Source organism: Macaca nemestrina, chromosome 1 (genome assembly GCF_043159975.1).
Source record: "Macaca nemestrina isolate mMacNem1 chromosome 1, mMacNem.hap1, whole genome shotgun sequence".
NCBI lineage: Eukaryota > Metazoa > Chordata > Mammalia > Primates > Cercopithecidae > Macaca > Macaca nemestrina.
This window is the reverse complement of record NC_092125.1, coordinates 110,949,962-110,962,916: the sequence shown is the minus strand read 5'-3', so window position 1 is coordinate 110,962,916 and position 12,955 is coordinate 110,949,962. Positions and strand designations below refer to the sequence as shown.

Here is a 12,955-nt window from a genome sequence, read left to right as displayed (position 1 = left end):
TCTCTACTACAAATACAAAAATTAGCTGGATGAGGTATTGTACACCTATAGTCCCAGCTACTCGGGAGGCTGAGGCAGAAGAATCACTTGAACCCGGGAGGCAGAGGTTGCAGTGAGCCAAGATCGCACTGCTGCACTCCATCCTGGGCAACAGAGTGAGACTCCATCTCAAAAAAAAAAAAAAAAAAAAGTAAGGCTATAATGGACACTGATATTCATTTTAATATCATCGAAGAAAATATATTAATTGGGATGGCTAAATCATCCTGGGACCACCGATAACTATCATGATGAATATATTTTCTTCTACCTCTTGATTTTTGGTTGCATAGATGATACCTCTCTGGATCATTTTATATTCTCTTCATTTTTTTTTTCTCATTTTGCCTTCCCTACTAGCCCTTTTTACTCTTTTTCAATTTTATTATTATTATTTTTGCTATTCAGTTTCTTGTAATTTATTGTTGGGCTTTAAAAATGTTTTCTTTCCACCAGAAAATGAAGGCAGAGGAAAGGTCTGATAGGACCAGTTGATTGTGTTACTTTTTAAAGAACCTCTGGAGCTTTAGTGTTTATGAACCAGATTCCTTTTCAGCACACCATCCCACCTCAAGTTTGGTAACAAATGAGAAAACAAGTCTCTTCAGTAGTGGTTCTGCTTGGCTCAGTCTTGCTCCAGTTTATATTTAGTTTGTCCTGGGTTTTAGTTTTTCAGAAACAAGAGCTTTTAGTCAAATAACGAAATATCTCTTGTTTGGGGTATAGGTGTGTGAGATAAGTCTTAGAAGCTATAATTTTAGGTGAAATTGGCCCAGAATCTAGTATAAGGGGGAAGCTTTTAAAAAAAGGATCAGTCCTTACTCATGTATCAGCAGTGAACACAAATGCCACACAGACTACATTCATTTATTGTGTCCTGGAGAACAATTACTTTACAAAGTCGTGTGGCTCAAAGTGGCACTGATAGTTCTTTGGAAGCAAATGTGGACTCACTACAGTTGATGGCTAATCCATTTTCCTTCCGTGTGGCATGTTTAATCAGCTCTGAGAGAGACCGAACTCTGCAGGTGGAACTGGAAGGGGCTCAGGTGTTACGCAGTCGGCTAGAAGAAGTTCTTGGAAGAAGCTTGGAGCGCTTAAACAGGCTGGAGACCCTGGCCGCCATTGGAGGTGGGGAACTGGAAACTGTGCGAATTCATCACAAGCATGCCTACTGAGCACTGGCGGGTCAGACTGCAGCCCAGGATGGAAAACCTTGTTTGCACTAACCAGAAAGATCCTTGTCTGACTTTGACAGAATTAAATGGTGACTTACTAATGATGGAACTTGTACAAGTAGCATCAACTACAAAGTTAAACTCACTTTAGTCTACATGGATCTCACTGTACATGCATATTCCTAAATTGAATGGTAGAGGTTGCAAAATATATTTGCACATTTTAAATCATTCTGTTTTAGTTTTTCCACTTTTATTCATTCTTATCCCTAGCCCCTTCTCATTCCCTCATCCCTTCTGTGGGCCAATAAAGTTTATTCTTCCCCCGCTTTCACAATCCATTTCATATGTTCCATATCATATCATAAATGCATGTGTGTGTATTATTTTTGCCTTTCAGTCAACTCCTCTTTGAGTGAGAGCATTTTTTAAATCAAAAGAATGCCCGTTTTAAGATGAGAGAGTGGGAAGGAGATTGAGAGTCTGTACGAATGACTTCGTAAAAGTGATATAATCCTTATCAGAAGGTAATCAAAACCAGGAAAGTAGTCTTGTAATAGTAGACTGCAAGTATTAAGAAGGCCAAGTTAAAGAACAGAGGCAAAAGCTGTGAAAGTGATCATAGTAAACTTTTATCTCCCGTACTGTCTCAGAGTTGACTGTTGTACACGAGTGAAATTAAATTAGGTACAGATTAAATTCTATTTAAAATTTGTTCTTTATTGATACCTTTAGGTTTCTTTAAACCAAAGTCATGCTATTTAGTCAGAACATGACTTCTAGAATGGTCTTCCAGAGTCAGAATTCTTTGTCTACAAAGATAATTTCAAATGTAGTATCCCTCTTTACATTCAGTGTTTCACCAAATAACTCATTATAGCCAAAGGAGGGTATTGCTTCTTCCATTTGTGGCACTAGATAGGGTCCTAAGTTTTTCACTATTTAGTATGTATACATTTCTCCATATAAAAAGAAGTAATCAGCTTCAGGCTTTGAAATGCTTGAATAGTTTAAAAAGCAATGTTACAGATGTATGTTTATAGTTTTAATCATTGTCTCAATGTTTTCTTGTGGCAACATGACAGGTATAAGGAGAGGGGCACTGGAGATTGTACCTCTGATGTCTTGACAGTCAAGAGTGTGAAAAGTAACCAAGATTGCTTTGCAGCTTTGTGGGTTCAACATCATGAATTTGTTTTTATTTCCTCTAGTTTTAAGTTTCCTAGGTTAGGAGCTGAGGTTTCTGTTACTTTAAACATGGAATTGTGGAACAGCTTTGTAGCATAATAAATGTGACCGAATACCCTTTCTAAACTAAGTGGGGCACAATGATTTTTTTCCTTCCATTATTTTTTACATGACACTTTATTTCTTTCACATGTTGACATGGCTTGTATTACATTGTAAATTTCATCTGTTTCTGTAACTTTAGCTGTGTCTATAACAGATAGAGCGTCAGTCAAACTAGAGTGGACAGGGAGAAAATGTTCTACTGGGGAAACACTCTGGAATCTTCTGATTAAGTAATTTGCAAAAGATTGACAGCCGTAAGCCTTACTCGTAATGGATCTGCCATTTCAGTTTCAATGGCTTTTGAGGAAAAAGGAGTCATTTAAGGAAGGAGATAGGAAGTGTAGGCAGATCCATCCACTTTTCTTAGTCTCCCAATTTTAAGAAACCATTTCTTGCACAAAATGTTTTATAACTTTCCAGAAGTAAAGAGGAAGGTAATGGAGCTGTAGAAATGCCAACCCATCAAAGACTAGTTTGTCATGTCGTTACAACAAGGCATTTAGGGAACATCTCTCCTTAATTTTACTAATAGACCAAGGAAGCTCTCTGAGTCTGCTATTAACATTCAGCTCTGGGTGATTCTTTGTTTCTAATGGCTCATAGTGATTACAGTTTATGTTAATAATCACTTCTACTTCTGTCAACCTCCAGCAAGAGTAGATTGATAGAAGGATAAATTAAAAGTCTGATCTTACTCTCATAAGTGTGACTAAAATTTGGCACTAACTTTTTCTTGTCTAGATAGCTGGAATGAGGCTTATAAACAGTGTTATCTGGGGAGAGCTTGCTGGTCTAACAACTTTGGGTGTTGAACACATCATTTAATAGTATTTAGCATGATATAATATTCCATTTTCTCTTCAGGAGCACAGACTCTTTCTCATACTGGATTATTCTACCTTTGACAGTCATTTTTCAACATGACAGTAATTTTAGATAAAGCATCGTGTGCTTATAGAACCTTCTGCTTGAGTAAAAAAGTAAAAATAATCTTCAAATAAAAATAATGAAGTAGAAACAAAATAGGGGGTGCCAAGATGGCCGAATAGGAACAGCTCCAGCCTCCAGCTCCCAGCGTGAGTGACACAGAAGACACGTGATTTCTGCATTTCCAACTGAGGTACCGGGTTCATCTCACCAGGGCATGTCTGACAGTCGGTACAGGACAGTGGGTGCAGCCCAATGAGCGAGAGCCAAAGCAGGGGAAGGCATTGCCTCACCTGGGAAGTGCAAGGGGGAAGGGAATTCCTTTTTGTAGCCGAGGGAAACCGTGACACACAACACCTGGAAAATTGGGTCACTCCCACCCTAATACTGTGCTTTTCCAAGGGTCTTAGCAAACGGCACACCAGGAGATTATATCCCACGCCTGGCTCGGAGGGTCCCACGCCCATGGAGCCTCCCTCATTGCTGGCACAGCAGTCTGAGATCTAACCACAAGGCGGCAGCCAGGCTGGGGGAGGGGCGCCCACCATTGCTGAGACTTAAGTAGGTAAACAAAGCGGCCAGGAAGCTCGAACTGGGTGGAGCCCACCGCAGCTCAAGGAAGCCTGCCTGCCTCTGTAGATTCCACCTCCAGGGACAGGGTATAGTAAACAAAAAGCAGCAGAAACCTCTGCAGATGTAAATGGCCCTGTCTGACAGCTTTGAAGAGAGTAGTGATTCTCCGAGCATGGAGGTTGAGATCTGAGAACCGCCAGACTGCCTGCTCAAGTGGGTCCCTGACCCCCGAGTAGTCTAAGTGGGAAAGCCTAACTGGGAGTAGCCTAACTGGAGTGGACCTCAAGCAAACTCCAACAGGACTGCAGCTGAGGGTCCTGACTGTTAGAAGGAAAACTAACAAACAGAAAGGACATCCACACCCCATCTGTATGTCACCATCATCAAAGACCAAAGGTAGACAAAACCACAAAGATGGGGAAACAGCAGTGCAGAAAAGCTGAAAATTCAAAAAATCAGAGCACCTCTCCCCTTCCTTCCAAAGGAACGCAGCTCCTCGCCAGCAATGGAACAAAGCTGGACAGAGAATGACTGATGAGTTGAGAGAAGAAGGCTTCAGTCGATCAAACCTCTCAGAGCTAAAGGAGGAACTACAAACCCAGAGCAAAGAAACTAAAAACCTTGAAAAAGGATTTGACCAATGGATAACTAGAATAACCAATGCAGAGAAGTCCATAAATGACCTGATAGACATGAAAACCATAACACGAGAACTATGTGACAAATGCATAAGCTTCAGTAACCGACCTGATCAACTGGAAGAAAGAGTATCGGTGATTGAAGATCAAATGAATGAAATGAAGTGAGAAGTTTAGAGAAAAAAGAGTAAAAAGAATGAGCAAAGCCTCCAAGAAATTGGGATTATGTGAAAAGGCCAAATCTACGTCTGATTGGTGTACCTGAAAGTGACGGGGAGAATGCAACCCAGTTGGAAAACACTCTGCAGGATATTATCCAGGTGAAATTATCTAACCTAGCAAGACAGGCCAGCATTCAAATTCAGGAAATACAGAGAATGCCACAAAGATAGTCCTCAAGAGGAGCAACCCCAAGATACATAATTGTCAGATTCACCAAAGTTGAAATGAAGGAAAAAATGTTAAGAGCAGCCAGAGAGAAAGGTCGGGTTACCCACAAAGGGAAACCCATCAGACTAACAACAGATCTCTTGGCAGAAACTCTATAAGCCAGAAGAGAGTGGGGGCCAATATTCGACATTCTTAAAGAAAAGAATTTTCAACCCAGAATTTCATATCCTGCCAAACTAAGTTTCATAAGTGAAGGAGACATAAAATCCTTTACAGACAAGCAAATGCTTAGAGATTTTGTCACCACCAGGCCTGCCCTACAAGAGCTCCTGAAGGAAGCACTAAACATGCAAAGGAACAACCGGTACCAGCCATTGCAAAAACATGCCAAAATGTAAAGACCATTGATGCTAGGAAGAAACTGCATCAACTAACGAACAAAATAACCAGCTAACATCATAATGACAGGATCAAGTTCACACATAACAATATCAACCTTAAATGTAAATGGACTAAATGGTCCAATTAAAAGACACAGACTGGCAAATTGGGTAAGAGTCAAGACCCATCAGTGTGCTGTATTCAGGAGACATATCTCACATGCAGAGACACACATAGGCTCAAAATAAAGGGATGGAGGAAGATCTACCAAGCAAATGGAAAACAAAAAAGGGCAGGGGTTGCAATCCTAGTCTCTGATAAAACAGACTTTAAACCAACAAAACCAAAAGAGACAAAGAAGGCCATTACATAATGGTAAAGGGATCAATTCAACAAGAAGAGCTAACTATCCTAACTATATATGCACCCATTACAGGAGCACCCAGATTCATAAAGCAAGTCCTGAGAGACTTACAAAGAGACTTAGACTCCCACACAATAATAATGGGAGACTTTAACACCCCACTGTCAACATTAGACAGATCAACAAGACAGAAAGTTAACAAGGATATCCAGGAATTGAACTCAACTCTGCTCCAAGTGGACCTAATAAACATCTACAGAAATCGCCACTCCTAATCAACAGAATATACATTCTTCTCAGCACCACATCACACTTATTCCAAAATTGGCCACATAGTTGGAAGTAAAGCACTCCTCAGCAAATGTAAAAGAGCAGAAATTATAACAGACTGTCTCTCAGACCACAGTGCAATCAAACTAGAACTCAGGACTAAGAAACTCAATCAAAACCGCTCAACTACATGGAAACTGAACAACCTGCTCCTGAATGACTACTGGGTAAATAATGAAATGAAGACAGAAATAAAGATGTTTTTTGAAACCAATGAGAACAAAGATACAACATACCAGAATCTCTGGGACACATTTAAAGCAGTGTGTAGAGGGAAATGTATAGCACTAAATGCCCACAGAGAAAGCAGGAAAGATCTAAAATTGACACCCTAACATCACAATTAAAAGAACTAGAGAAGCAAGAGCAAACATATTCAAAAGCTAGCAGAAGGCAAGAAATAACTAAGATCAAAGCAGAACTGAAGGAGATAGAGACACAAAAAGCCCTTCAAAAAATCAAAATACCAGTACCAGTTGTTATGCTTGTGCACATGGCAGGTCAGAGGCTCAGATTGTCCCCTTTCCACTAAGGTGGTCCTCCAGTTGACCCAACATGGGCTCCATGGTAGCTCTTTTTCAGGATTCTACAGCCTGGAGTAATAAGTCGTGCCAAGCTCTCTCTGCTCTATCCCAAAGTCCAGCACCCTGTGGGTCAGCTCCTAAGGGCCATCCAGCTTCCGTCTCCCAACACTAAGTTCACTTCATGTCTCTTATGACAGAGAGGAAACAGCATTCCTTGGAGACCCGACGGGATGCAGTGAGCTTAAGAATTTTCAAGAGCTTATCGATCAGTCAGCCCCTGTTCATCCCCAAGTAGATGTGTGGTGGTATTGTGGTGGACCTTTACTGGGCACTCTGCCAAATAACTAGAGTGGCACTTGTGCTTTAGTCCATTTGGCGATCCCTTTCACCCTGGCATTTCATCAACCAGAGGAAGAAGAAAAATAAGACATCATAAAGCGAGAGAACCCCTTATAGGTCTTTCAACTCTCACATCTATTTAGATGCAATTGGAGCCCCACAAGGAATACCAGATCAAATTAAAGCTCGAAATCAAATAGTTACAGGATGTAAGTCAATATTTTGGTAGATGACAGTCAATAAAAACATAAATTAGATAAACAACATTTATTACAACCAACAGCAACAAACTTTACATGAGTTAAAAGAAAAACTCAGGTCGGCCCCAGCCCTGGGGCTACCTGACCTGACAAAACTTTTTACACTCTATGTGTCAAAAAAAATATGGCAGTTGGAGTTTTAACCCAGACTGTAGGGCCCTGGCCAAGGCCAGTGACCTATCTCTCAAAACAACTAGACGGGGTTTCCAAAAGCTGGCCCCCATGTCTAAGGGCCCTGGCAGCAATGGCCCTCTTAGCACAAGAAGCAGATAAGCTAACGCTTAGGCAAAACCTAAACATAAAGTCCCCCGTGCTGTGGTGACTTTAATAAATACCAAAGGACACCATTAGCTAATGAATGCTAGACTAACTAGATACCAAAGCTTGTTCTGTGAAAATCCCCACATAACCATTGAAGTTTGCAACACCCTAAACCCCGCCACCTTGCTCCTGGTATCGGAGAGCCCAGTTAAACATAACTGTGTAGAAGTATTGGACTCAGTTTATTCTAGTGGGCCCAACCTCCAAGACCATCCTTAAACATCAGTAGACTGGGAGCTGTATGTGGAAGGGAGCAGCTTTGCCAACCCCTGCAAAGTGACTCTGAAAAAGACGACAAGCCCTGCTCCAGTCATACCCGGAAGCTGACTGGCCCACACATGGCTGAAGCATGAGAAAACTCATCATGGGACTCAGTTTCCTTAAAATTTGGACTTGTACAGTGAGGACTTCAGCTGACCTTCCTTAGACTGAGGGCTGTTCCCAGTGTATACATCAAGTCACTGAGTTAGGACAAAAGATTGCTACAGTCCTATTATTTTATGGTTATTATGAGTGTACCGGGACTCTAAAAGAAACTTGTTTGTATAATGGTACTCTATCTAAGGTATGTAACCCAGGAAATAACCAACCTGATGTGTGTTATGACCCATTTTAAGCCTCCCATGATCATGGTTTTTAAAATAAAATTCAGGACTGGTCCTTTTCTAGGCGACATAAGTAAAGTAATAGCTAGGACAGAAGAAAGAGGGGTACCCAAGCATACAACCCTAAAATTTAATGCTTGTGCCACTATCAATAGCAATTGGCATACAATAAGATGTGGTTCTTTAAATTGGAAAAAAAAAAAAAAGTTACACGGCAGGAAATAAGTATACCTGCCATGAATTAAGCTCAGGTGCAAATGTGTGTAATTACTGGTCTTGTGTCATCTAGACTACTTAGAAAAAGGATGAAAAAGATCCTTTTTAGCTCCAAAAAGGAGAAGGCACCCCCTCTTGTACGAGTGGAAGCTGCAACCCCTTGAAATTAGTAATTACAAATCCCTTAAACCCAAGGTAGAAAAAAGGAGAACACGTATCTCTGGGCATCAATAGAAAAGGACTAGATCCTAGAGTAAATATCTTTGTAAAAGAGGAGGTTCGTAAACTCTCTCCAGAACCAGTATTTCAGACTTTCTATGATGAACTAAATGTGCCAGTACCAGAGACTCCAGGAAAAACCAGAAATGTGTTTTTGCAATTAGCCAAGCATGTAGCCCAGTCTCCAAATGTCACTTCATGTTATGTTTGTGGAGAAACTGTAATAGGAGATCAATGGCCATAAGAAGCCTGAGAATTAGTGCCTACAGACCCAGTTCCTGATGAATTCCTGGCCCAAAAGAATCACCCTGATCATTTCTAGGTTCTAAAAGTCTCAATTATTAGACAATATTGCATAGCTAAACAAAGGAAAGAATTCACTCATTCTGTAGGATGACTTAGTTGCCTAGGACAAAAACTGTATAATGGTACCACAAAAACAGTTACATGGTGGATTTCAAACCATACAGATAAAAATCCATTCAGTAAATTTCCAAAGTTACAGACTGTTTAGGCCCACCCAGAATCCCACTGGGACTGGATGGCCCCCACTGGGCTATACTGGATATGTAGACATAGAGCCTATGCTAAGCTGCCTGACCAGTGGACAGGTAGTTGTGTTATTGGCACTATTAAACCATCTTTCTTCCTACTGCCCATAAAAACAGGCAAACTCCTGGGCTTCCCTGTCTCTGTTTCCCGTGAAAAGCGAAACATAGCCATAGATAATTAAAAATATGATGAATGACCTCCTAAAAAATTATACTATAGTCCTACCACCTAGACACAAGACGGCTCATGGAGATACCGGACTCCCATTTACATGCTCAACCGAATCATGGTTGGCAAGCTGTTTTAGAACTCATCACTAATAAAACCGATCAAGCCTTGACTATTCTGGCCTGGCAAGAAACTCAGATAAGAAATGCTATCTATCAAAATAGATTGGTTCTCGACTACTTGCTAGCAGCTGAAAGAGGTCTATAAGAAATTTAACCTTACTAATTACTGTCTACACATGGATAATCAAAGGCAAATAGTTAAAGACATTGTTAAAAACTTGACAAAACTGGCACATGTGCACGTACAAGTGTAGCATGGATTCGACCCTGAAGGCATGTTTAGAAGGTGGTTCCCAGCACTAGGAGGATTTAAAACTCTTATAATCGGAGTTATAATAGTAATAGAAACCTGCTTACTGCTCCCTTGTTTGCTACCTGTACTTCTTCAAATGATAAAAAGTTTCGTTGCTACCTTAGTTCACCAAAATGTTTCAACACAAGTGTACTATATGAATCACTATCAATCTGTTGCACAAGAAGACATAAGTAGCAAAACTAAGAGTGAGAACTCCCACTAATAAAAAATGACAGTTTCAAAGGGGGGAAATGAGGGAAGAGAGAGACCCTTTCATATTGTTTTATATTGTTTTATACTCAGAAAAGGAAAGAGAAGCAAAACTAAAGGCAGGTAGCCCAGTGCCTAGGAACCAGACCGGAAACCAAGGAACCAGACCCAAAACCAGGCCTGGGCCTGCCTGACCTAAGCCTGGTAGTTAAAATTCGACCCCTGATCTAGCAACTGTTATCTACAGATTCCAGACGTTGTATAGAGGGACATTGTGAAACCTCCCGTTCTGTTTCACTTTGACCACTGCTGCTCGCACTCCCTATCACGTACCCCCTGGCTTACTAAATCGATCATGACCCTCTCACACAGACCCCCTTAGAGTTGTGAGCTCTTAAAAGGGACAGAAGTTGAGCACCTGGTGAGCTCAGATTTTAAGATGCTAGCCTGCCAATCCTCCTAGCTGATTGATTAAAGCCACTCCCTTCACTATCTCAGTGTCTGAGGGGTTTTCTCCTCAGCTCCTCCTGCTACAGTTCAGTGGCAGAATTTTTGTCTCCCATGCAGGAGACTCGGGCCCGACTTCCGGCCATGTAGGCCTTCTTACCCTTCAGGCAGGAAGAGCTACTATGTTTCTACCCAACAAAGTTATTATATTACACAGGCTGTACTGCACTTATGGACCTTGGTTGTGGAGGCTGGAAGCTAACCCGAGGGGCGTGCCACCTCTGGAGCATTCTCTTTGCTGGAACTAATCCCGGAGTTTACAGTTCCTGTGCTGGAAGCCTGTCTTTGAAAGTGGGGAGTGTTTCCGGTGGGTTGCTGCAGTATTGAATACTGGGAATTAAAACCTTTGCTACTTTCATCTAGTCTCAGGGCAAACCCCTGGGTAATCCAAAGGCCGTCAGACATTCGTCAGACAGATTCGCCTGCTGGGCTTTCCACTACATTAGGCCACATCTCACTATGGAGCGAGGATCAAGAAGTGAAGGTCTGGGAAGGAGAGAAGCTGCGGGGCCGGGGGAGACTCTTCAGTAGTGGGTCAGAGAGGCTTCAGCGGCCCAAGGAAAAGGGAAGTGTGTGGGGAGGTATCTGCCTAGAGATGAGGGGAGCCGCGGAGACAGTCTCACAGAGAGGTGTGCCCAAACACCAAGTTACTTAACCTCCTCAACCACCTTGGCATCTGCGCCTTCCGTGGGCCCGTCGGTCTTTCAGGAGGGATTCTGTGTTCCTGGTATTGTGTGTCAACAGGTGTTAGCCTAATATTTGTATTTTTAATGAGAGAAAACAAACTACAGAATTGGTGAGTTTTGCTTTTTTTCTGGTTTTGCTTTATACTGCTTGGATGCTCCTTCCAAAGGATTCCGATCTGAGGAACACTGGGGTGTGACTATGGTAGACAAGGGGTGGTTAATTTTCATCCAAAAATCTTTGGCGGATTCCCTTGCTCTCCCGCTCCCCAATCCAACCAGTAGTTTAAAACAGAAGATCAGTAACATTTGGAGAGTTTTTTTTCTCTGCGTTCTAATGATAAACTTGACTTATTCAATTCCAAAAGTTTCCTTATTCTGAGGTTGTCTTTCTATATTTTCAGTGTAAAACCATGGCCGTACTATGTTGGACCCACCAAGGTTCTTCTCTTCACTTGTTTATTTGTAAAGTCTCTTTGTAATCTCAGAATTTCCTGAGTAAACTGGGAACTGTTATACATAATTCTGTGTTCTTGAGCATTCTTTGTAAACAGGAATCAGGATTGGGGGTAGGGAAGGAGGGAGGAGTAGGAGTGCCGATTTGTGTAGTGGAAAATCATAGATTACTTACGTGGTGGGGCAAAGGTTTTAAAAACTCTTAGCGTCCCCAGACTTCCCCTTTTACTGTTTGCTGAAGAAAATTCTGTCCTTGACTCACTTCCTTACCCTCTCCTGGCAAGGGAAGGGGTCCCCTCCCGCCTCAGGGTCTCTGTCCTCCTGGGGTTGGGAGACGTGCATCCAACTCCCTCTACAAGTGCTGGAGAGGAGGCTAGGTGTTTCCCATGGGCTGGGGGCGTTGCTGTCCCACGGACAGCTGGGGAGGAAGAGGAGGCAGAGGCGGAAGAGGAAGCCGGCTGAGATGTGTGAAGCAGCTCTTGCTACAGCGGGTAGGGAGAGGGCGCGCGGGACCCAGGAGCCTCGGTGCAGAGCCAGGCCTCAGGAGCAGCCGCCTTGTTCCTGCAACAGGTGCCTCCCACCATCTTGTCTCCAAAGACTGTAGGGAGACCTTCTCACCCGGTGGGAAAGACACGTCTCCCATGCTTTCCCACCACGGACGCCTTGTGTCCCTTTTCCTGCTAGTGTCTGACCACCAGCCTGCGGGGGCTGTGGCCGCCGCGGTTCCACACTGGGTGGAGGCTGCCCGCCGCGAGCCCAGAGCCGCGCTAGGAGGCCGGAGTCGGGAAGTGTGCAGGCCGGGAGGAGACCCAAGCTCTGGATCAGGCTTTTTTGCCGATAGCCAAATTCAGCGTGTAAAAGACAGAGAGCTCACATCTGTCTGTTCGTGAACTTGAGTGAGAACAAGGCCCTCAAGATCCCTAGGAGGGCAGCGAAGGGTCTCTGGCGGCGATATCGGCGTCGGCAGTGAGCCAAGGCATGTCAGGAGAGAATGCGAACCCAGTCGCCCGGTGGCACAAACAGCATCCCGGAGGAGGGCCCCGCGTGTGGGGAAATCGCAGGGGTCAGCGCAGCCGGAGAGTGGTGGACTAGCCTCGTCCAGGGAGAACTCCCTTCCTGACTATGGTCTGTCCCCCACCAGGTAAGGGGAGAGGAGGGACAGCACAGCCTCCTCGCCCTGGCAGGAGGCTCAGGGTCACCACCTTCCCCTCCGCTCGCCTGTCGCCATTCTTCCAAACCACTCTCAGCCAAAGATTCCACCGACAGTCACCCACACGACAACCCAGGCCTCCTTTCAGCAGCGGCTCCCGCCCCTCAGCCACCGCGCCCTCTCACCCCGGCGGTTCTGCCCGCTGCCTCTGCACT

General features: G+C 43.4%; 1 protein-coding gene across 1 annotated transcript in view; it reads left to right on the top strand.

Annotated features, from left to right (window-relative positions):
* Positions 1-11,657, top strand: part of LOC105479006 (myomegalin-like) — a 38,046-nt gene extending 26,389 nt beyond the window's left edge. The window contains exon 3 of the mRNA XM_011736748.3: positions 1,043-11,657. Within this exon, the coding sequence (XP_011735050.1) occupies positions 1,043-1,217 (175 nt within the window). The 3' untranslated portion in view covers positions 1,218-11,657. The remainder of the gene's footprint in view (positions 1-1,042) is intronic.
* Positions 11,658-12,955: the final 1,298 nt, after the last annotated feature.